Source organism: Choloepus didactylus, chromosome 22 (genome assembly GCF_015220235.1).
Source record: "Choloepus didactylus isolate mChoDid1 chromosome 22, mChoDid1.pri, whole genome shotgun sequence".
Lineage (NCBI taxonomy): Eukaryota > Metazoa > Chordata > Mammalia > Pilosa > Megalonychidae > Choloepus > Choloepus didactylus.
The window spans coordinates 40,494,593-40,515,938 of NC_051328.1; the positions used below are offsets into that span (position 1 = coordinate 40,494,593).

The 21,346-nt window shown below is 59.5% G+C and overlaps 1 protein-coding gene across 4 annotated transcripts in view; it reads left to right on the forward strand.

Annotated features, from left to right (window-relative positions):
• GSE1 (Gse1 coiled-coil protein) overlaps positions 1–21,346 on the forward strand; it is a 252,123-nt gene that overhangs the window by 145,708 nt on the left and 85,069 nt on the right. For 2 of the 4 annotated variants that reach the window (XM_037816082.1, XM_037816086.1), the window contains exon 1: positions 6,845–7,460. The exons of the other annotated variants lie outside the window; for them this stretch is intronic. In XM_037816082.1, the coding sequence (XP_037672010.1) occupies positions 7,424–7,460 (37 nt within the window). In that variant the 5' untranslated portion in view covers positions 6,845–7,423. Of the gene's footprint in view, positions 1–6,844; positions 7,461–21,346 lie in introns of those variants that run through there. 4 annotated transcript variants of the gene reach the window in all.

Genomic DNA, 21,346 nt, shown 5'->3' on the forward strand with positions numbered 1-21,346 from the left:
ACACTCTCCGCCTGATTTCTTTGGCATTCACGAAGCCCAGGAGGGAAGCCCTTTGACTGGGTCACACCTTGGGCCTTGTAAACCCATTATTTTCAAGTTCCCCCATACCAAGCTTGCTGGAGCCTTCTCTAGGGGCAGGCCTAAATGGGAGGTCAAAAACACAGCTCTATGTGCTGGTGCCAACCATAAGATGCCATTTGCGTGCCCCTCCAGATTTGCTGGCTTGTTTGATTTTGAATTAACACCTCTTTGCCCCCCACTGCTGGAGAGAGAGCAATTTAGAATGCAGGGTCTGGAGTCAGACTTGTCTGGTTCAAATCTGAGCTCGTCTTCTTCCTGGCTGTTTGGCCTTGGGCACGTCATCTTCCCACTCTGAACCTCAGTTTCCTCATCTGAAAATGGAGTTGTTATAGACCTGTCTCTGTGTGAGGATGAAATAGAACAATGTCCTGAAAGCATGTAGCGCAGCTCTTGGCATTAAGTAAACGTAAGTACGGGGACTTTAGTGGTTAAGCTCACAGTTGTTGCTTAACAAATAGACCCTGAAATCCCAGTGGCTTCTCACAATAGAAGTTGCACCACAGACGTTTATTTCTCACCCACAGGCCCACATCATCTACAGTTGGTGGGGGACAGGTAGGGGCCTCTGCTCACAACGTCACTTGGGGTTCAGGCTGATGGAGGAGCTGCTGACTTCAGATAATGGATTTCAAGGTGGGCTGCCTGGGAAAGAGGAAATGGAGGCTCACGGGGGAGGTCTGCCTGGGCTGGCCCTGGAAGTGACGAACTCGTTGGCGGGACCTTGGTCACCTGGCCCCAGACAACTTCATGGGTGGCTGGGAAATGGAGTCTGGGGAGGGGCCCACGAGGAAAGGAAGCGGGTTTGGGGGGAGAGCTGGCTGCGATGGGTCGTTGTTGCCACAGGGATTGTAAGTGAGCAGAAGGCTGGCCACAGATGATAGTCTCGCGGGGTCCAGGCTGCGACCCAAACCTCAGCTGTCAAGTGCGGGTCACCGGGGGTGGGGGTAGGGAGCCAGTTACCAGACAGCCTCACCCCAGGGCGCGCTGACTTCCACTCCATGGAGGGTGACTGGCCCGAGCACACACCCGGCCCGCCCCTGGACACTTCGTGTGACGCAGGCCCTCCTCAAAGCCCGACGGACAGACTGACCGCCTGGCTGGAGGCACATGGTGTCTGGCAGGGAGCATCCCACCTTTACAGAGGTGACAGGGTGTATGAGTTTCCGGGGCCTGTGGTAGCAAATTCCCACAAACAGGGTGGCCAGAAACAAGTTTCTCATGGTTCTGGAAGCCACGAGTCCGAAATCCAGGTGTCCGCAGGCCCAGCTTCCAGTGGCTCCCGGCTTCCCGTGGCTGCAGCCTCTGGCTCCAGCATCAGCCAGCCGCCTCCTCTGTCTTGTGCCTCGTAAGGACAGTAGCTCTGGGATGTAGGGCCCACCTAATCCAGGATGATCTCATCCTAAGATGAAAAGACCTTTTTTCCGATGAGGGCCACCTTCACAGGTTCCAGGGGGACATATCTTTTGGGAGCTACCTGGCTTCAACCCGCCACACAGGGGCAGGGGGCTTAGACCCTCAGGGATGTGGTGGCTCACCTGGGTGGGGAGGGTAACAGGAAAGCAAAAGTAGACACGGCCTGCAAAGGCTGGCACACACCTGGGTACGCAGAGGCCCCTGTGAGGTGTAACCAGAGAGTCCGCCTGTCTCTGCTGACCTTGGACCTGCTTATCCTGAGACTTAGAACATTCGCATTCTGCTCACCTAAGGACTGGAGCCAGTCAGAAAGAAAAGTGGGGCATACCTGTCCCTGTGTGACCCAGGACGAGGGTTTCACCCGGGGGGAGGGTCTCAGGTACGGGTGGGGTGGTGGTCGTTGTCCTGCCCCCTGCGTGGGTGGGGAGGTGGCGAGTAGGAAAGCAAGAGGCCTGGGGCCCCAGCCTGCCCGGAAGCAGCTATTATCCTTGGGGATAGTCACAGCTGTGTTTCTGACATCGTCTTTACCCTGCTCCAGGCACTGGGCGGGCGCACCACGCCCTCCTGGAACACGGGACTCTTCGCCTCATTTGCCAGAGGAGGAAACTGAGGCTCAAAGGTGTCACCACTGCCCGAGGGCTCCCAGCACGTGGGGACCGAGCTGGGGTTTGAACTCTGCACTGGCAGGGTGCAGACCTTTGCCTTATATGCCCTCTGGGGCCCGCTTTGGTTCAGATCTCTGCCACCCACTAGCTGTGTGACCTTGGGCAAGATACTTGACCTCTCTGTGCTTTCCCTGCCAAATGGGGCTTCCGATGGTATCCTGGATCACCCACTGTCATGGGGACCCCACCAGTTAAAGGAGGGGTACTGAGGCAGCCGTTCTTTGTGGATTGGGCATTTCGGGTCAGCCACGTGGCCTCCCAGGACAGCCCCCCCCCCCCTTTTCTGGGAATCCGTGGGGAGCAGCCGCCCCTCTATGGAGTCGCCCTGCCGCTCAGAGCACTCTGACCCCGCACCCCAGACCCCCGCCTGCAGCCTCTGTGGGCTCAGCACGTGCGGGGAGGCTATTTTTACCATGTTCAGCTGACGCTCCTGGCCAGTCTCCGCTAGGGGGAGTCCAGGGCCCCTCCATTTTGAAGGCGCAGCTGGTGGGGGTGGGGTGGGAAGGAGGGGCTCCCCTGCATCTTTAGAGTGGGGCTCCAGCCAGCCCCGGGAAGCAGCTCAGCCTCAGCTTGTTTTCCCATTAAGAGATAAAGCGATTTTCTTTTCTCTCCACCCTGCCCAGGGCATGGCCACAGCTGGGGGCCTCCATCCTTCCCTCTGATGCTGGGTTGCCTTGCACCAGGGGCAGGGGTCTCCCCATGGGTGGGCGTGGGGTTGGGTTGTTGGCCCTGCAGTGCCCCCAGTCCCTGGAGGCTCCATGCTGGGTGGCCCAGCCTGCAACCTCTTTTCCATAAATGCCAGACTCCTCTCCAGAGGTGAGCCAAGAAGGAGGGAGGGAGGGGACGTGGCCTCCACAAGGGCAAGGACACTTTTTCTTGCTCATAGTCCCGCTGGGGTGAAATCCCCTGAAGGCGCTGCCCTGCTTACCTGGGTGCACCTTCTGGCAGCCTATCCAGGTGCGGCTCCTCCCGCACTCTCAGAAGATGGGGAGACCCGCCTGGGAATGAATGGCCATAGTGATGGTTTCCAGAAGCCACAGCCAAGCCACAGGGCCAGTGGGAAGGGGAAACTCCAAACAGCTCACCCGCTCGGCCACATCAGAGCAAACAACTGAGCCATTCAGTGGGAAGTCCGTCTGTCCGTTAGGCTGGCCCTTGGCAGGGCGAGTGGCTTTAGAGTTTTCAGCTGTTTTGGCATCAGGTCCTTCACTGTGGGGTAGCCACCATCCCTTAGTGGAGTCCTCCCTTACACACATCCCTGTCACCAGGAAATGTCACCAACCTACTTTTAGCTGCCCAGACCAGGGCCAGGGGAGGCTTTGCTATCACTGGGATCTTAACAGCTCACCTCCTTCCCAGGGGTGTGGCGAGAAGCAATTAGGGCTTGGCCCCGGCGCTGCAAGATAATTTGATGCAGGCACACAAACACTTATTAGGGGGAATGTTTGCCTTGGATGAGGAAGCAGAGATAAGCCGGTGCTTGCCCACACCTTGTGGGTCTCCTCTTCTGCCTCTGCACACCCACCTAGAGCCAGGCCCCGGGAGCTCCCCAAGGCCCTCCCACCCACCCACCATACCACCCAGGTCCCCAGTCTCAGTTGGACCCTGCGTGGCTGTTCCAGGCGGTCTTACAAAGAAGCCGGGTCGATGGGAACTCAGACAGGAGACCCTCTTTGCCATTCCCCAGGGCTGGGAGCCTTCTCCACAGGTGTCCCCCAAAGCACCCTGGCTTCCGGTGTCGCCTTCCCCACTTTAGCAAGGGAGTGGGGAGGGGGCACCCAACAGATTGGGGGAGCATCCCTCCCTCTGTACCCTCTCTATGATTGGCCCATAATTACAGGTTTATTGCCTGTACAGCTATTGTGTAATGACATGTTTGCAAATTAATTTTTATGGCTCCTGCCATTAGCATATACAGTAGAGGAAGGTTTAGTATTAATTACTACTGTTCGTGTAATCCCGGAGAATTAAAAACCAATAAAAGAATGACAACAGAAACTGATAGTTTAGGGTCTTTTAAAAATAGTTGTGTTTTGTTTTTTCCCCCTAAGTCAGATAGGAGATTTTCCAAGTGTGTGAGGGGTTACTGGGGTGGGTGGCAGCTTGCTGGGGGTGACCCTCCCTGCGCCCCAGTGCCCCTAGCTCCAGAGGGCACAGTTTATCAAGCAGGTGGGTGATAAATGGGTGGGAGGGGGCTGCAGGGGGGCCAGGTGCGGGACTCGACCCCGCTACCCCTGGTCCCCGGCCCTGGGCTCCCTTGCACAATCCGCGGGCGCAGAGCAGCTCGGAGCGCGCCGCCACGCAGCCCCGGAAACAAAGGGCCGCCGCCGCCGAGGGCCGGGCGCGACCTCCAGGGTCAGCGCGGGGCGGAGCGGCCAGATGCCGGCGGCGCGGCAGGCGGCCCGAGCGGCCGGTTTCCTGCAGGTCAGCCGCCCCGGCGCCCTCCCCGGTGCCGGCGCGCGCTCAGCCGGCGGGGAGGGGGCGCCAGGCAGGGCGCAGCGGGGGGTGGAGGGGGATTAGGCCATGTTCAGGGCCCCCGGCGGCCCGGCCCGCGGAGGAGGCAGCCGCCCGCGCGCTGCGCCCATCGAGCCGTGGGCCGTGTGGGGAGGAGCGCCAGCCCTCCGTTGGCTCCGTGCGTTCCGCCCAGCCCACTTTCCTGAAGATTTTCCTAGCGGGTGGGCGCGGGGGGCTGCGGGCACGGAGAGGTCAGGAGGCACGCCGGGTCCCCCCACCCTCTCCAATTTGCCCTCCGGAGCTGTCCTCTAGAGTATCATATTTCGGGAGTTCGGTTGTCATCTGGAGCCGCGGCGTTTAAAAGGGCCCCCGGGGCTGCCGCTGGGGACCCCTGATTTACGTAGGGCCTGGAGAGCGTTGGCAGGAACCCCAGGCAGGCGGGACGCGCTGCCCCGCCGCGGGTACCTGGCCAGCTCTGGTCTTTTCCTCAAACCCAGATGATTGTAGTTGGGGTCAAAAGGTGACCCCCTTGAGTGTCACCAAGTCATGATTCCGGCTGGTTTCGTCACTGAGGGGCCATTCAGAAGGTAAAAGGCTTGAAAATAAATGGTAACATCAAGAGGCAGCTTTGCAGCAGCGTTGGAGGGGGGCCATGGGTAAATGGGTTCTGTCTCTTTAAAATCGCTGGGGCCGGACAATGAACACACAGGATGTGGTTTGGCGGCAGGGTTTTTTCCCCTTCGATTTGGGGAATTATCACATGGGGCCTTCTTGAGCTGGTGTGAAAGAGAGGCGGGTGGGGAGGAGAGATACAGGCTACACACTCACTCACACACATTCTCTGTGCGGTTGATCGTTTTCTTAAACCAAATTAGTCGGGGCTCTGGTTACTATGGTGCAGCCGGGGCTTGCAGAATCCCAGTAATAGCATTTATTAGGTCTATTTGCCTGGAAGCATGCCTTCCCGGATCTGATAGTGCACCGGTGCCGGGGGGAGTGTGGGAGATGGTATCAAGCATTTGATTACACTTACAACAGGGATTTTTTTAAGGAGTGGGGTGGAGGGGGGAGGGAGCCGAAGAAGAGGGAGAGAGGAGCCGCTTGCCTGGGGAGCTCCCTCGGCTCGGCCGGCGTGTGCTTTTCCGCAGCCCCGTGTGGGTTTCACAAAGGGCGGCCGAGCGCCCCGGGGGCACGGCGCGGGCGGCGGCGAGCGAACCCCGGCTTTCCGCAGCTGTCAGTCGTGGGTGGGGAGGGCGGGCGGGCGGGCAGCCAGGGCGCAGAGCTTGGCAGCCGGAGGGGGGACCGGCGGCGCCCGCGGCCGCCCACTGTTGGCGAGCGGTCCCCCGCTTTGGGAGCCGACGGGAGCACCCCACCCCCAGCGCCACCCTCCCCCGTCCTGGAGACGGGAGCCCGGCTCTGCGCCCTGAGCCCGTCCGCGTGGATCTGCTGTCCGGCTCGGCGGCGGCGCAGGGGGAAGCTCGCGAGTGAAACTATTATTATCGCTCTGCGAAGCCTGGAGCTCTCGGAAGATGCCGCGTAGGGACCCTAGGAGCAGCCGCCTCCGCCTCCGGCCGCCCGCCGCTGCGCCCCTACCCTTTCGCTTTCATTAGGGGAGACAAATCTGCTGTCAGGCAGCCAGCTTTCCAATTTACCGATAATGATTCTTGCATGAAAATTGATCGGGGGGGCTCTCCACCGCCGTGCGCTCTCCCTGCTGCCTCCTTCTGCCCGGGCGCCCGGAGCCCCCGCGAGTTCTTTCTCCTTCTTCCCCCACCCCTTCTCTTTGAGTCAGTGGCGGGACGCCGGGCCAGGGAGATAACCAAAAAAAAAAAAAAAAAAAAAAAAAGACGGGGGGGGAGTGTTGGTGGTGAGAGGGGGAGGGGAGCCGGCCCCTCGGCCTGCTTTCTCGCCCTCGGCCTGCTTTCTCCTGCCCAGGACTTGTTTGCAGTCGCTGCCTCCTTTATTTACGAGAAGAAATCTTCCCCTCGGTACTTCTTGGCTGTTTGGGTATTAATTTTCTCCTCTCCCCTCTCCCGCTCGCCCCCTCCTCCTCTCCCCCCCACCCCCGCCCCTCCTCTCCCAGTAGCTAAGGGGAAACGAAAACAAAGCCGGTTTCTCCTTGGCAACAAGAGATACCCCCTCCCGCCGCCCCCCCCTTCCTTTTTCCTTCTGGTTCTGAAAGTGAAACCCTTTTGGAAGCAGGTTTGTTGACCCTCGCCCTTGACATTCAAATGACTGAATGGAGGAGAGGTTGCTACTGCACGTCTTGGGGGCTGCTTTTTCTCCCCCCCCCACCTCCTTTTTTTCTTCTTTCAAATGAGTAATCCCTGGAGATCTTAACCCCCCAATTTCATCACCCTCACCTCCCCCCTTTATTTTTCTCTCCCTCCTCTGCGCCCTCCCGCCTGCTTTCCTCCACAGTCCTCCCCCCTCCTTTTTTTATTTGCATCTCAAGTCCAAAAGGCAGAAAATACACACGCGGCGAGGACACCCGGGCGGCTGCGGAGGCTCCGGCCGGTCGTCGGTCGTCAATTACCTCATTGTGGAACTGCCAGGGCCAAGGTGGCCGAGGTGGCCGGGCTGCCCGGGCGCTGGCCGGAGGGACAGCCCTCGGATCATCTGGAGAAAAAAGGACTGCTTTTTTTATTTTTTTCCGTCGCTCTCCGGATCGCTCTTCTGCCTTTATTTTATTGTTTTGGACATTTTTGAGCGCCGTGGTTTGGCCGCTGCTTTTTGTTTCATTGCTGGGTTTTAATTTTTTTTTTTCCGTCTTCAACCCTCGCTGGCACTATGGAATTCTAATTTAAATCATGTTTGGATTGAAGCCGCCTCTGTATTACTTACCAGGTAAGCGAGCTGTGCGCCTCCCCTGCCCGGGTCCTGCGCGCCCCGGATCCCACCCCTCGCCCTCCAATTCGACCCTCCCGGACCTCCCCCCGCCCCCAGGCCGGGTCGCCGCCGTGGGGCCGCCGTGCCCCCCGCGGGCGCGCACCGCCCGGGTTCCTCCCGCTGCGGCCGAGCGCTCTGGGTGTGCGCTACGTGCGCGGGGAGCCCCCGCCCGCCCCGCCGCCCCCACCGCGCCGCCGCCGGGGGTTGCGCGTCCCGCTCCTTTTGTCTGCCGGGAGCGGCTCCGCGGCGGCGGCCCGGCGAGCGGCCGAGGCACTTAAGCCTTCCAGGGTGAATTAAGCACCGGGTGTGAAGTTACTTTCCTGCAGGCCGCCGCGATCGGGTGGCACCCCCCACCCCACCCCCGCCCTGAGTCCTGGGGCTGATTTTCCTCTCCCTCCAGCCAACCCCCTTGCGCGGTCTCTGGGCGAGCGAGCCGCGCTCGCCCCCCGCCCCCCGCCTGCCTGGGATTCCCTGGAAGGTTTTGTTCCCGCCGAGGTCGGAGGAGGGGCCCGGGGGAAGCTCGGGGGGCATTTGGCGTGGCTTCCTGTTTCCTTACCGTTCCGGCGCGCTGACAGCACCCTGCCCTGCAACTTTATGTTTGGGGGCGAGTGGGCCTTTCAGCCAAAAGGAGGGGGGTCCCGACAGCTGGTGTAGAGAGCCCCTCCTGATTGTACCGTTTGGACTTTGAAACCTTAAAAATACTGTAGTTGGATGTAGGCTAATGGGAAGCTGGCGAGCCAGGGATTCCTGCCGAGGGAGGTACAAGCTGGCCGTGACCTGGGCCCCCCCCCCCCGCAGGGCTGTGACACCCCCCAGCCCGGTGTCCGTTGGGGTTGGGAGTAGCTCACCCCTGCCGCCCCAGGTGGGGCCCTGTGAACCGCAGGGCCAGGAGGCTGCTCTGCCTGCGACCGCTTGTTCTAGGAATGAGCTGTGTTTTTATTTTTCCTCCGTTCCTTTGAGAGTTGACATTTCCGGGGCTTTGACACAGTTCCTATTGAAGTCAGGGTGCCCATGGATCGGGGGTGGGGTGGGAGAAGTTGGGGGTGGTGTAGAGACGAGAGGGGAACTTCCTGGACTTCTCATTTTCAGGCTTTTAAAATTCTGCAGAAAGGGCTGTCTTGGAGGTTTATTTTTGGATTGTGTGCTGGGTGCTGGTGCACGTGGCCACGGGCTTGATCTGCATTATTTCCTCTGGGTTCAGAAGACCCCGTCACTTCAGCTGAGGCCTCTGCCCCTGGAGACCTGGGGGTGGGGGTGGGGAGCAGTGGGCCTGGGCAGGAATCGGCTGGGGTAGATGTGGCCTCTGCCCTGAAGCAGGGCAAGTGTGCCCTGAGTTGACGGAGCAGGTTTCAGACAGGCGGGGCAGTGAGTTCAACTGACCCCAAAAGACGTAGGACACATGTCTTGGTTCCGTGGGAAATATGTACATTTGCTCTTTTTGAGCTTCTCTGGGGCTGTTGTCATTCCGTGGCCGGTCCCAGGCACTGACGAGGCCTGTGCTTGGTGTTTATGCCATTTTTATAGGAAGAATCTTTTTCAAGGTCTCCATTCTGTTCTTGATCTTATCTTCCTGCCCTGGCTGAAATGCGACGCAGTAACATCCAGCTGGCTTTCCCCTTCCCGCCACCCTTCCCCGAGCAGCTTGGATCCAAACCGGACCCAGTTAGAGCCGGGAGTTCCCGGTTTGCAGAAGGTTTGTGTTTGGGGAGGGCGGGATAAATGAAAGCTGGTTCCCAGGGACATGCCCAGGAGCCCTTTGAACCCAGGGTGCCCCCGGCCTGGGGGTGAGCTCCCGCCAAGCAGGGACGGTCCTTGGCTCTTTGTACCTGCAGCCTCCCCAGGGACGCTCTGAAAGCGTGTGGCAGGAATGAGTCTTCCTAAGTACAGGGCGGCTTAAAAGCGCAGGTGTTCGTAATCTACACCCCTCACCTGCCGTTGGGTGGCTGCTGGCGCGTGTTAATTCATCAGGTGACGACTTTCTGTCTGCGCGTGGAGCCTCGGAGGGAGCCGAGGTAGCGTCAGGCCAGGGGATTCACAGCCATGGGGAGCATCAGCTCTGGCCGGGGTGAAGGCCCCAATGGGGGGGGAGCTTAAATGCTGCCAGTTCTGATCCCCGGGGAGATTACATGCCGTTTCCCCTCCCCCGCTGGGTTTGTTTTTTGGTTTTCTGTTTTGTTTTGTTTTTCTGTTCTCCCCACCTCTGCAGTGTGCAGCTTCCGTGTACTGTTCAGTGGTGAGGAGTGAGCTGGCCGGGCCCCCCTGCGCCTGGGGCCGCTCGCTCAGTTCCATAGAGGGAATGGCTCTGGTCGTGATGCATGGAGCCCCAAATCTCCCGAGCACCGTGGGTGCTGCTGTGGGTGCCAGGAGGCCCCCCCTGTAATCGCACAGTGACCCCAGCGAGTGCTGGGTGTCTGCCCACTTCACAGATAAGGAGAAGTGAGGCCGTGGGGAGCTCCGCCGGGGGCCCAGCTAGGAAGTGGCTGCAGCCTGCGGCGCTGGACGGGGCCCAGGGGCCTGGATGGGCCCCCTGATGGGGCTGTGTTCTCGCAGCCCACAGATGGGAGGCTGAAGCCCTGGCCTGGGAGCCTGGCTCCGGGTGACGCAGGTTCTGTCCCTGCAGCTGGAGCCTGACTCTCCTGCAACGGCAGGGAGCGAGGGAGTGCCCAGAACCTGCTTGTCCAGCCTGTCATACCCTGGGGGCAGTTCACAGCCAGGCTGGCACCAGACTGCTGCCCCTCCTGTTTGACAGGTGAGAGACGAGGTGGGGCCTGAGGTCCCTGCACTCAAACCCCATAGGCTTTAAGTCCACCTCTGCCACTTACTAGCCATGACCTTGGGCGGGTCACTCAGCTCTCTGGACCTCAATCTTCCCATCTGTAAAATGAGCCCTGTAATTTTCTCTCTGGGTATTGGCGGAAGGCAGGGGTCCACAATCTCCGGCCTGCAGGTAGGTGGCCTGGTTTTGTAAATGTTTTACTGGAGCACAGCCACGCCCACTCCCTTACCTCTTGTCCAGGGCTTCATGGGACACTGGGCAGCAGGTAATGTTGAGTAGCTGCAACACAGAACAGCCAAGCCCAAAATGTTTACTCTCTGGGCCTTTGCAGAAGAAGCTTGTCAAGGATTAAATGAGCTAATCCTTGTAAGGCACTGAGGACAGTGCCTGGTAAGGAGTCAGGAGTGATAGCTATCATTTTTATTATTTGGCTAGTAGCATTATTATTATTAAGGCAGAATTATTTGCAGAAAGCCACAGTTGCTTAGCAGTAATGCATGGGGTCTCACCCCTGCCGGCTCCTTTGTTGGCAGGGGGGCGCGGTGCTCAGACACAGGACACGTAGCAAGGGTGGGGGGCACCGGCCCTGCGAGAAGGTGAGTGGGTGCAGGTGGATGCCGCGTGGCCTCTGCCTTCCTCTGAATGGGATGGCAGGTAGCGAGCCCAAGGGGGACGTATCCCCGTCGCTTGATACATAACGCTGGTCCCTTCTCAAACTTCCCTTCTTTGAGCATGTGTGCCCAGATCATCCTTTTCCTGAACTCCGCCAGACGGTGAGCTCCATGCAGGCGGGGACAGTGTGTCTCACTGATGCCTGGCTCAGCCAGGCCCAGACCAACCATAATAAGAATAAAAAGGCTATGGAAGAAGAGGAACCGCTTCTTATGTAGTATACGAGGTTGCTTGGTCCTAGAGCAGCTCAATGAGGTGGGCCTGTACCCCACTTGACAGCTGGGGAAACTGAGGCCCAGAGGGGTTGAGGTGGCGTGGGCAGTAAAAGGCACAGCTGGGCTTTCGCTCCAGGCTGTCTGGCTCCAGAGTCCCTGCTTTTTAAATAAATATTTGCTGAGCGAGTGAGGGAGTGAAGTGGCGGTTGGTGTCGGAGGTGGCGCCCTGCCTCACCCCTTATCTCCTTCCTGGCGCTTGTGTCCTGAGTCCTCAGCTGTCAGTTGACCCACCCTGGGCCTGGCTGAACTCCTCATGACCCCAGCCTCCCCTTGGGACTCATGTCCACCCCTGGGAAAGACCCTCTGGTGAGGAAGCCGAGGCCCAGAGAGGGCCAGGGCTTGGCCCAGAAGCCACCCAGCGTGCTGCTGGCTGCCGTGGAGAACCCCAGAGCGTTTCTCCTGCCCCCAGCTGCCTCCCGAGGCCATGGTGAGCCGTTAATAACAGGTTTCCTGGAGGAGCTGGGCAGGCCTGGCCCGGCCCCTCTCCGAACAGCCTTTGAAGTGTTTGCAGGAGACCCGGCTTCCTCTGCCCAGGGTGGGGGTGGGTGGGGTGCCCAGTGGAGGTGAAGCCAGGCCCAGCTGGCTTTTAGGGAGCTGCCTCAATTTCATTTCCCGCTCCCCAAGACTGCTTCCAGAAAGCCCCAGTGTGAGGCTGGGTGTGGGTCTCTCCTTAGCCCACCGGGTCCGGGGAAGGAGGCTGGAGCCGAGGCCAGCTGGAGACCTTTGCCCTCTAGCTGCTGGCGCCCCTCTCCCCGGGTGCTGTCCCCAGAAGCCGAGGCTGGGAGAGGGTGCCCCTGGTTGCCAGCTGGGGCTGAGCTGATGCCCAGCTTCTGGTCTGTCATGGGAAGCTGTTGGATCATAGGCAAACCGATGGCTTTGGGGAGGGTTCTGGAACCTACCAAGGCCTGCTCCGGGGGCAAGTTGGGCCCAATGGGATCTGAGTCAGATAAAAGGAAAACACTGCTATTTTAGTGGTGATTGAGAAAGCTGCTTATTTACAGCTCAGAAACTCAGCAGGGACAAGCATTTCGGCTCCCATCTAGCACTTTCCAAGCAGTCACTAATTAATCTTCAGATACCCCTGAGAAATGGGGAGGGGCTGCCATATCTCCATCTGCTGGCTGGGAAAGCCAGGGGCCCTTTTGTCCCACTGTGGCCCAGCTCTTCTCTGAGCGGGGCAGGCTGGTTTCCAACCCCCTGCCCAATTTGGTTCTCATTGAGACTTTTCCTTGCTCAAATGTGTTGTTCTAACTCTGTGGGTGGGAATCTGATATGATCCCCTCCTTGGAAACTCGCTTCCTTCTTATCTTCTTGACTTTTGAGTCAGGAGAAGTTTCTTTGGTGCTTCCTGGAGCAAACAGACACTGTGATACCTGAAGCCCTGCCCTGTCCATGGGGCAGAAATGACCCCCTGCCTTCCACGCCGGAGGAAGTGAAGGCTTGGGGAGGATGCTTAGCAGGCCCCACAGATACCAGGGTCAGAGTCAGCCAGGGGATGGAGTTCCTGGACTGGGGCTTCTGCTCTAGGCCCAGTGCTCATCTCACTTGTCCATGTTACCCCTAAATGGGTGCACATTGCGGAACAGGCCCCTGCAGCCATCTGGTTTGCCCTGGCATGTGCAACTAAGAAAACAGGGCAGAGATCTTGGGGAACCTGTTGATTTCTGGATCTTCTCCGTAGGCTCTCTGGTCAGACCAGGTTGGTGAGTGCAGCCTTTTCATCTGCTAGGACAGACTGACTATACTTTGCAGGAAAAAAAAAATATGAGGATTTTATAACCCCTAAAGCAGCCTTTCTAAAAGGGATGGAGGAACCTTCTCTCCAGCAAGTTATTTCTCGTCCATGTTTGGAATTGCCTCTCCTTGGTGGTCTTGCCACACCATCAGCAGAAATTTTAAAGCCACAGTGGGGAGGGGGTTACTGCATAAGAAGGGAAGAGGGAATTTGGGGGTGAGGGAATAAAAATAGATGCAGTGCTTTTTTTTTTTTTTTAAGAGCTCCATATAGATTTAAAGTCCTTTTGTTAATTTAGGACCATAAAACCGTGTGATGTATAACATGGTTTGCTCGTAAAATTACTAAGTGTGGCATATTTAGAGCTGTGAAAGCTTGGGGTAAAAGGCAAAAAAAAATCAGTGAGATTTTTTTTGTAAGTCTATAGGGGGAAAATGTATTTTTCAGGCTTTTCCTGCTGATTGCAGGCCCTCCACGGCCCTGGCTGGGGTTGATATTTGCTCTCCACTCCAATTACGGCTGTGCTGGGGGTTCGAGTTCAGCCGGGCCCAGCTGGAGCCCACCCAGGCCCCTGCCGGAAGCCCCCAGCCTTGCAGGATCAGTGCCTCCCCTGTCTTCCCCCTGCTCCCTCCCGAGCAAGGCAGGAAGCACCTCTGACCGGGCCTGGACGGCGGCCCAGTGGGCATCCGGCCACTTGCTTAATGGCTTGCGGGGTCGGGAAGCCATGGGGCGTTGTCGTGGAGGGGCCTCGGAGGTCAGACGGCCCACCCCCTCCCGCCTCACGAGCTGGCGGTCCCTTGGGGTCCCCTTCCTGGCAGCCAGCTCTGGCTGGGCCCGTCCAGGGCCGGGACTCCGGGCCAGCCCTCGTCCTTGGGCGCCGTTAGGATGTTGCTTTTCCTATGGAACGGCAGTCTGCCCCGGGTGTTCGGCCTCGTTCTGTCCTCTGGGAACACAGGACAAGTCTGGTCCCTCCTGAGCTTTGTTCCGTCTTTCCTGTCCTGGCCAGGCAAGGCTTGCCCGTGGGGTACCAGTTACTGGGCAGCATCGGCCAGGCAGGAAAGGCAAAGAGTGTCTGTGTGTTATTCTCCAGTTGCTTAAGGAACAAATAAGGAGCGAGGTGAGCCAGGATGAGCTCTCTGGCATCTCCAAGGAGCATCCTGGAGGAGGAAATCAGGGAAGGCTCCGTGGAGGAGGTGGCACGGGAGGTGGGCCTTGGAAGCGAGGCATGAGGTGGAGGGTGGAAGGGGGCTATACTGGAGGAGGGGCTGCTGCAAACAAGAGCCTGCTCTCAGAACATGGACACCTTCTGCTCCTGTCAGCCCTGCTGGGAGCTGGGCTGCCCCTGCACTGGGTGTGGGGTTGGGGGCAGATTGAGTAATGTGTCTGACAGATGCTGGTGCCCAGAGGCGTGAGCAGAATTTTCTGGGAGTGCAGAGGAGGCAGCTGTTGGTTTGAGGTGGGGGTGGAGGGGTGTCCTTTGAGCTGGCCTTCCTGGGAGGGGCAGGGCAGGCAGGGAGCTCTTGCCCCTCACGCCTATCGGGGATCTGGGCAGGCTGCCACTCCTGGCCCTACTTCTCCGCAGCACCCTCTAGTGGCAGGGCGCGGCAGCCTCTGTCCAGCCTTTGACAGAGGGGATGGGGCTCTCCAGAGGGTGTCCCCCAGGGGCAGAGCCCTTCCAGAAACTGAGGGTCTGGGTGCAAGGAAGAGATGGGGGAGAGTGAGCCTGGGGCCGAGAGAGGCATTAGGACAGGGCATTGCTCTCAGAGAGCTGGGGGGGGGGGTGGGTGGGCAAGGAGGCAGCCAGGGCATGGCTGGTGGCGCTTAGAGAAGGACAAGCACAGTTTCTGCCGGGAAGCAGAGGTAATCCCGACAGGCTCCCTGAAGTAGGTGGCTTTCGAGCTGGGCCTCCCAGGAAGGGCAGGGTCTCAACAGAAGACCAGGACAAATAGGTAAAGAGGGGTGGTGAAGCTGTGGGCAGGACATGGAGCCGAGCAGGTGGGCTGAAGCCACGCTTTGGAAGGCCTTGAATGTCATCAGGCCAATGGTGAGTGAACTGGATTCTGCGGGAAGTGGGAGAGAATCCAGGGCTCTCAGGCAGCAGAGTGTATTTATTTATTCAATGCACGTTTCTGACGTGCCAGGCACACCAAGAGGCCAGCTGGCCAGCCCCCAAGGGGCTAAGCCCTCATGGAGCACCTTGAGCACGTCACGGCGGGGCCCGGGATCTGTAGAAAGGGAAAGCAGAGTGAGGCGGTAGGCAAGCCGGGGTGAGGCAGTGGGTAAGCTGGGGTGCAGCGGAGGACACTGTACCCCCCGGGTCAGACCTGAGGGCCAGAAACCTGGAGAAGGTTAGGGTCCAGCTGGGTAGGGATCTGCGGGGCGGGTGTCCAGGCAGAGGGATGAAAAACAACGTGCAAAGGCCCTGGGGCCCGGGGAGGTCCGCGTGGCCGGAGGACCCAGGCCCTGGGGGAAAGCCGAGAGCAGGGAGCCCCGCCGCGGCTCGAGCAGGGCGGGGTGTTGTGTGACCAGGGCTCTCTGGGTGTGGGGCTGAGATGGGTCTGGGAGAACCCCAGAGTGCAGCGGGCAGCCCAGCGGCCCTGATGAGGGAGGAGGGATGGCGGCCTGGAGGCAGTGAGGAATGCTGGGCGAGTGGACGGTGCGTGCCCGGCTCAGATGGATTCTGGGAGCCTGTCTCCGACAGCACGTGGTCTGCAGAGGCCCCTTTGGAGGGATGGGGTCTTGTGGGGGGTGTCGGGAGCTTCTAAGGGGGGCATCTGTGGGGTAGAGCATGCATGCTTGTCTAGGCTGGGGGTCCCGCAGAGGCTAAGCGTGGGCTAACACCTCAGTGGTTCTCCAGGTGGGGTTCCCGGAGCAATGGCTCCACCTGGGAGCTTGTTAGAAAGGCATATATATCCTCAGGGACCCCTGGGACCACCGAGGCGGCAGCCCTGCAGGGGTGGGTGGTGGCAGTGGTGACCTCCAGGTGATTCTGGTGCATTTCAGGGGTGAGCCCCGGCCTGCCTCCTTGGCCTCACTGCTACAGACACCAAGCTGGGCCGGCAGTCCCAGGAAGTTTGACACTAGGACGGGGTAGGTCGTAGTGTCCCAGAGGAGTTACCAAGGATTGGCAGAGGGACTGAGCAGGGGCGCGAGATGCCTGCAAGGCCTAGGGCTGGGGAGAGGGTGGGAGATGAGGGAGGGCCTCCTAGAGGAACCACGATCCTTCAGGTCTCAGGGATGCACTTCAGGCAGAAGTGGGTGAAAGCCGGGAGTGGGGTCCCGTCAGAGCTGGGGCTCCCGGGTAGGCCTTCCACCTCAAGGCCAGCAAACTTTCTGAGCCTGCAGGGCTGTGAGGGGTGACGGCTCCGGTCACAGCTCCACCTTCCACCCTGCCTCTGCTCCTTCCTGGCTGTGTGACTCCAGGCAGATTACTTGCCCTCTCTGGGCCTTGGTTTCCTTTTCTGTACATGAGGCCACTGGCAGTGCCTACTTTTTCGGGTCGTTGTGAAGAGTTGATGAGTTTGTCCACGGGCCACATGTCTCGGGCGCAATAGCGACAGTTGACATTTGTATCACAGTTACCAGCTTCGAGCTGCCTGGATCTTGGATTCCAGATTTGTGTCGAGGAAGAGGCCTTCCCGGGTGTCCTGCTCAAGGCAGAGAGCAAGGCAGGAGTGGGGGGGGTACCCTTGGGAGCTCAGAGCCACTCAGCTCTCTGAAATGGCTGTCCACCAGCACGGCCAGGCAGGCTTTGGGGACACTAAATAAATCAGGAAAAAATGGAATTGCCCTGGTTAGAGGCTGCCCGGCCCCTTTCCCGCTGCCCCCACTTGAGCAAGGCAGAAGGTGGACCGCAGACCCTCTGAATGGAGGGTGTTGAGAACTGGCTCCACAGAGGAATTTCGTTTTGATGGAGAAGACCCTGGGCCGGCTTTGAACCTGCCCCCCGCTGCTCCTGCCTCTGCCCCCCACCCCCGCCCTGCCCCTCTCATCCTCTAATTCATTTAGGATCAGCTTTCAGACCTCCTCGCCAGCCCTCACGCCTGTTGTCTCGGTGACTATCACTGTTTGCTGGTTTCTGTGATGATCTGACAAGACCGGGGCAGGCAGGGGACATGAAAGGCGGGGAGGGGAGACAATGCGGGGAGGGGAGACAATGCGGGGGCTTAATTGACCCTCTGTGGCGCCTGGGAGGAGAGGGGGCTGGGGTGGGGGCCGCAGCTTGGAACCGGTGTCAGAAGTGTCATCAGCCTGTATCCCAGATCTCAAGGGGCAAGGACAAAGGTGGGCACACGCACACACGCACACACGCACGCACGCACGCACACGCGCACGCACGACCTCTTCCCTTTGGGGAAGTTTCACTCACAGGCAAGTTTCAGCCCATCCTTACTTTAGCGTGAACCGCAGGATGCAGCCCCCTGGGGGGCTCAGGTCAGATGTGCAGTTGGGGGGCTGGCAGGTGTGTCTGCAGGAGACAAGGACACCGTGGGATGAAGATTTCATAAAAATGTGTGTGCTCACAAAACGACATCATTTTATTCTGCTCACAGATACCAAGGGTGAGGAATTCCAAAAGGGCCCAATGGGGGCTTGTCTCTGATCCGGGATGTGGGGGGCCCCAGCCAGGGAGACCTGCAGGCTGGAGGTGATGTGGTAGCCGGGTCCGGAATCGTCCGAAGGCTCGTTTCATTCTGGGGCTGGACCTCAGCCGGGAGTCCCTGGGTCTTGGGTCTCCCCACGGGGTCCCAGCTCGCAGGGCAGAAGCCACATGGCCCTCTAGGACCTAGCCTTGGAAGTCACGCAGTGCCACTCAGGCCCCTTCTATCCATGACACGTGACGGACGAGCCCACCCAGGCTCACATGCAGGGAAGGTGGGCTCCCCTTCTGGATGGGGGGTGCCGGGGCTCTAGGACACCACGTGGGTGGGAGATGACACTTTGGAAAATGCTGTCTGCTACAAACGCTCCTCCCACCCCTGGCCCCCGTGAAAGGTAGCGTTTCCAGGTAGGGGTGGCCTTGCCTTTGCAAGGGTAAAGGTTCCGCTCTCCCTTAGGATCAGCTTCCAAAGTGTCCTGAAGATGTGTGTGGTGCAGCTTCAAGCAGGGACCTGGGGAGGGGGAGCAGGGTGGGGTGGGGACGGGGTGGGCCCGGGGGCTCACATTTGGTGGGGTCCACAGCAGTGGGCCCCACAATTTCAGATTCGCCGTCCCCATAAAAACAACAGTAAGTCATCTCTCAAAATAAGGGCGTTCTTACTTGGCACCAAAGAGCGATCAGCCCCGCACCAGGATTCGTGGGAGACTGGAATGCCTTTTGGGGAGCTGCTAATGAGCTCCGTCTGATTTTTATGGAACTCCACGGTAAATTATTAATTCGAGCCAGAAATGAGAGTGTGGAACCAGATAGGATCATGAATATTCATCCTTCACTGAAGCACGTGGGGGCTGGTCCGTGGCCAGAGCTCCACCCGTGACCCAGATCCCAGATCTGGGCTCCTGGGGACCTTCCTCCCTTTGGGCCTGCTTGGCCCCTGGGGTTGATAACGCACATCTGCTGGTGAGCACGGCTGCAGCTAGACCAGGCTGGGCCCCTGGAAGCAGGGGGGCAGGACTCAGGGTTCCCAACTCCCCGAGTTTCACAACAGCCCGTCCACAGTGCAGATGATTGCAATCCTGTACAGAAAGTGCTGGAAGCTTTCTGCTCCTCTCTCAGAGCCTCTCAGGGATCAGTGTTGGGGGCCCTGTAGGGGAGGAGGTCCCTTCTGCTGGACACCCTCCAGTTCTAGAATATAATCATGGTTGGTATTATTGGGGGTAACTTCAGGTGGAATATGACACGGGCCCCCTAAGAACTGCCCTAAATGGCCAGTTTGCATTTTCCAGGGCAGTTCTGCTTGGTGATGGCTCAGCATGGAGTCAGCCCCTGCCTTCCCTGCCTCTCCCCCATGCCCTCATCCGGGGTGCCTCCAGAGCCAAGACCCCCCACCCCATCAGGATAGGATACTCCCTCCTCGGGGCTCCACGTATGGAATCGGCAGGGGTGGTTTAGCTTGTGGACTTGGAGGCCAGGTGGCCTGGCTTCGAATGCTGCCTCTGCCTTTACTTGCTCCGTGACATTGGGCAAGCGACTCAGACTCTCCGTGCCTCAGTTGACTCAAGTGTAAAACATGGATGATGGTATCTGTGGTTGAGAAGATTAAATGGATGTAGAGACTTACCCTGCTTAGCCTGGTGTCTGGTGCTTGGTCAGCACTCGAGCACTTAGTCAAGCACCGGGGCTTGCTCAGTGCTTAGTCTCCTTGCCCTTGGTAGGACGATTAGGGTGATGGTCGTTGCCGTCCTCTGTCCCCGAGGGTGGGATTCTCGGCCTCCCTAGCTCAGTGCCCGGTGCACCGTGGCCATCGGCTGTGTCCTGTTTGTCCTGTCGTGTCGGTGTGGTGTTGCCCCTGCTTGTCGGAGAGCGGGGGCCTCCGTGTGCAGTGCTGACGCGGCGTGCTGCGGGGAGGCCTCCGCGCCACGTCAGGACAGCTCGCACCTGGCCTCAGCCGGGACTGGCCGATGTGTGCCGTAGTCCCGGGAGACCGCCTCCGCGGAGGCCACTTCCTGCTGGGGCCCCGGGACGTGGAGGCAGGGGTTTCGATCCCCCGCCTCACCGAGGAGGACACAGAAAAGCGAGGTGTCTGGCGGCTTCCGGGGTTCGAGCCAAGCTGTGACTTGGCAGCCGCGTCTTCCCGGACGGCACCGGCCCTCTTTGCAGCGAGCCTTTCGGAGAAGCAGCTCTCCCGGGGCAGGCGGGCAGCCAGAGGGGATTAAAGGTCGCCTGCTGGAAGCCCAGGGACACGGGCCCGGTTCTGGGGCCTCTCCCAGGGTGGGGGAGGGCTGGCCGGCCTTGGCACACGGTCAGCGTCAGCCTTCGAAGGCCTTGGCGTTGGGGAAATCCTCGGGGCCCGCGAGGCGTGGGAGGGGGCCAAGTCCTGTGCTTGCAAGAGGGAGTGTTCTGGGGTTGGGGCGACCTTGGCCTTGACCCGCCTCTGCCAGCGATTCTTGGGGGTCCTCACGGAGGGTGGGGGGGTGGGGTTCTGCAGGTGGCCTGCTGGCGGGCCCTTAGAGTTGACATCTGCTGTTGACAAAGCCGGCTCTTGATTCTGGCCTGCGGGAGGCTCATGAAAAGCACGTGTGGTTTTATTTGGCTTATGGAAACCAGTAAGTCCACCTGCCTGGCTTTTCAATCCCGATCTCCGATGTCTTTGACTCGCGGCTGTGCGCTCCCAGGTGCCCGGGCTTGGAGAGGGGCCGCCAGTGTGCCAGCCCAGGGGGGTGAGCCTGAGTGGGAGGAGCAGTAAAGCAAATAGCCCGCAACCAGCTTTGTTCTCCTCGCCCTGGTTTGGAAAGAGACGTTGGCTTTCTGCAACCGCAACTGCCGGCAGCTCCTGAGCACCTGTTGGTGCCAGGCCTAGGAGGGATGGCAGGGTGGGGGTGGGCGGGGATCAAAAGTAAGTCACAGGTCCTGCCTCCGAGGTCCGCTTCACAACCCGCGGGGGAGCAGCTGAGCTGTAAGTAGACAGATGGCCTCTGGGCCTTGGAAGGAGGTGGATGATTCTAGGGGCTCAGAGGAGGGAAAGCTCCCAATTGGCTGGAGTAATCTGGGAAGGCTTCCTGCAGGAGGTGGTCTTTAAGGCAGATACTGAAGTTTGTTGGGTTTTGAAAGGGGAGGATATGGGGAAGCGTGAAGACGGGGGAGGTTTCCGTTTCAGTGTGCCCGTGCTGGACCGTGTCCTCGAGTGACTTGAGGCTTTTGGTTAAGTGCACATCCTGATGCCGCAGGTCTGGCTGGGCCCTGTGCCCTGCGGTTCTGACAGGCTCCCAGGGGACACACGTGCTGCTGGTCCAGGGACCCCACTTTTAGTAGCCCCACTGCCTACTCTGGTTGCCACTAGACAAGTTGTTACCAAACTTAAATGTAAATATGGTTATATCGAATGAAAGCTTCCAGCCCTCGGGCCCACCAGCCCCATTTCAAGTGCTCCAGCCACGTGGGTGGTGGCTACTGTGTCAGGCAGCACAGATCTAGAACATTGCACCATCACAGAAAGGTCTGGGTGGCGCTGGTCTGGACTCCAGGGAGCTGGCCAATGCCGGGCGACCGGCCTGTGATCCTGGGGGGCTGCCGGTGCCTCGAGGGGGGTCTTTGCTGGGTTGGGGCAACAGGGTAGAAGGGGGCGGGAGATGGCGAGATGCACCCAGCACCAGACAGTGAGAAGGCCGGAGTGAGGACAGGGAGAAGTGGTCAGGGCCCCCGGGCAGGTCAGGAGCCTCATGGAGGGCGGGTTGGCAGGGACGGACGTGCTTGGAGGCTGGAGGGAGGGCGGCAGTGTCACCCGTG